At 34.4% G+C, this 2,603-nt stretch overlaps 1 protein-coding gene across 1 annotated transcript in view; it reads right to left on the bottom strand.

The window, feature by feature from the left end:
• Positions 1–2,603, bottom strand: part of LOC107105040 (alpha-tectorin-like) — a 16,373-nt gene that overhangs the window by 8,729 nt on the left and 5,041 nt on the right. The window contains exon 4 of the mRNA XM_015405158.1: positions 1,525–1,612. Coding sequence (XP_015260644.1) covers positions 1,525–1,612 — 88 coding nt within the window. The remainder of the gene's footprint in view (positions 1–1,524; positions 1,613–2,603) is intronic.

Here is a 2,603-nt window from a genome sequence, read left to right as displayed (position 1 = left end):
TCCATAGGAGGGCTGGTATCATCAAAATACAACAGTTGGTTTGTTGCGTATGTTAGACCAACAAAGTTGGTTAACCAATGAGCAAGTAGTTTTTATTGTTGGGAGAGTACAAATTGATCGCAAAAAAAAATTATTTATCACTCAAAATTACTTCAAAATCCCTGACATTCGATGAAAACGACCCAGAAGCGTTGCCGGCGCCATTTTTGTTGTTTTGTACACATTTTCGCGTGATTTAAAAAAGCCGGGTGATTTTCCACCAGATGGCGTGATTTTTGTCCACCTAGCGGTAATTTTGATGAAGTTACCAAAACGACAAATGGCTGCATTTATTTTGTCAGGGAAAACTAATCCTGAGTCAGTTAAAAGTCAGATTAGATTTTTAACATTACAATTTATATTTTTCCAAGCACACAACAGTTTAAAGCAAAGTTTAGTTTGAAAAGAATGTGCAGGAAGGATTAAAAAAAGCATGTTAACACGGTAATGTAGGCTTGAGTTCATTATCTGACGCATGCATATACACACCAGGAACCTGGAAACTTAAAAAATACTGAATTACAAAAAAACAAAAATGTTTTATTGATATACATACAAAAAATTAATATCAGAAACTATATTTATCAAACATTATACTGGGCAAGTAAAAATTGTTTCTGGGCAAATTAAATGTGAAAGCCACTTGCACGAAATCCTTAATGTCAACCCCTGCGCAATGTTATCATAATAGTGAAAGAATTCTGTGGTCCTTGGGGGAGGGTTGTAACATTTTTGTTGTTAAAAAGGACATCTTATTAATGTTTAGGGCCGTGAGTAAAATCAGCTGCCTGAGTTTATAAATGAAAGTGCAGCTGTGCGGCAGAGAAACAATCGTTCACTACAAAAGGCAAAGCTGTTGATTTTGGAAAACGATTGTGGCAAAGAAGGATGTTTGTTGATTAACTTTTTCGAAAGTTAAGAGATCTGTGTGATGGTTTACATGTTTCCTTTATTTTTGAGCACTGTATATAACATTATATGGAAACTCTGGATAGTCTAAATATATGTGTATATATCTATTGATAGATTATATGTTTATCACAGTGAAATGGATGTAGTGTTCACTGATATGAATATCAATAATAACATAAAAATATAATTGTGCATGTGTGCATGTATTTGAGTTGTAATGTGTTTATTCAAATGTGTGCATATATGTACATTTCCACTATACACCAATAAACCTATTTATTGAAAGAGATTTTTCATGGTTTGATTGTGTTTTCAAATATATATAAAAACATCATGTGTAGTAAGGGATAGGAACTGCTAAGATACTGCTTCCCACTCGTTTTTTGGGCTCAGTACAGTTATTGAAGCAGTATAAATATTTTTCTTTTGGGACTTTTAAGTTGTATTTGTTATACATTTTCCCTTTATTTTCTTTTCCGTTCATTCAAAATTAAATTTCAATTATTTATTTGTTCAAAAAAATTCTCTATATGATAAGAGTAATCCTATAGATATCCTGAAATGAGTTCTTACCCAGTTTCACTGTAGTCAGACAGTTTTTGCTGGCTTAGATCTGAGCTTGAATTACCACATAAACCCTGCACAGGTACTTCACTTGATCCTAGAAAGAAGGAAAGAGATCAGAGTAAGCAGCAGAGGTGGCTTGTCAATAAAGGGCACAACCCCACCCAACCAATGTCCTTTAGAAAGACATAAAAAACCAAATATATTGATATAAATATATTGTGTTGTTTTAATTTAATCAGATTTGTGACCATTTCTGCCCTAGGGCGCAAAAATTGACTCTCGTTAAAAGTATACATGCCCAGTAGCTTTTGCAGTACAGAAGTATAGGACGAGGTGGCAGAAACTATCATTACAGTCGTAGTGCAGGTGATTAACAGGTCAAGTCATGGAAATAAAATCCCTTAAAGTAAAATTACCAAGAAAAGCTGGAGGTGAAACCATTTGGACCTTATCAGTCGAACAAAAGCATTCCAAAAATCAGCGTTCGAAAAGACAGATGGTTCATTTATTTTTTTTCTAGAACCTGGTTAAGCTACAAGGCTTGGCTAAAAGGCTTGGCTAAATGCATGCAGAGAGGCTAATGCTGTATCCTGCTTTCCCTGCCTCCTTTTTCAAACTCTGACCCATCATGGATAAAGACAGATAGGACTGAATTAAAACACTTTTTAGAAAAGGCAAAGAAGCATGAACAATCTTGGGTTAACATATAAAATAATATAATATAGTGTACTTTTTCTAGATGTTTGTTAACTTGCATAGTTACTCTTAGATAAACACATTCTTAGAAAATACATAGTTTTTATATATTAAAAAATATAAAGCTGAGTAATGGATTCTCCATTAATAAACTGGTACATAATTTTTTAAGTCTGTGCCACCATATTGGACCATGCAAAACACAGATTTGCCTTCACAGAGCCTCAGAAGGGCAAGATTTATGCACAAAAAGTACCGTATTTTCACGACTATTATGCGCATATAAACTTCTTTTTTTCCCCTCAAAATGTGCGGTGCGCCCTATGTGTGTTGTTACTGCGGACGTTGTTGAGACCACCATGAGAACGTTAAAGGGGGAAGTGTGGGCG

This window comes from Cyprinodon variegatus, unplaced genomic scaffold (assembly GCF_000732505.1).
Source record: "Cyprinodon variegatus isolate N-32 unplaced genomic scaffold, C_variegatus-1.0 Scaffold2022, whole genome shotgun sequence".
Classification (NCBI taxonomy): domain Eukaryota; kingdom Metazoa; phylum Chordata; class Actinopteri; order Cyprinodontiformes; family Cyprinodontidae; genus Cyprinodon; species Cyprinodon variegatus.
The sequence above is the reverse complement of the archived record's forward strand: the minus strand, read 5'-3'. Positions and strand labels throughout refer to the sequence as shown.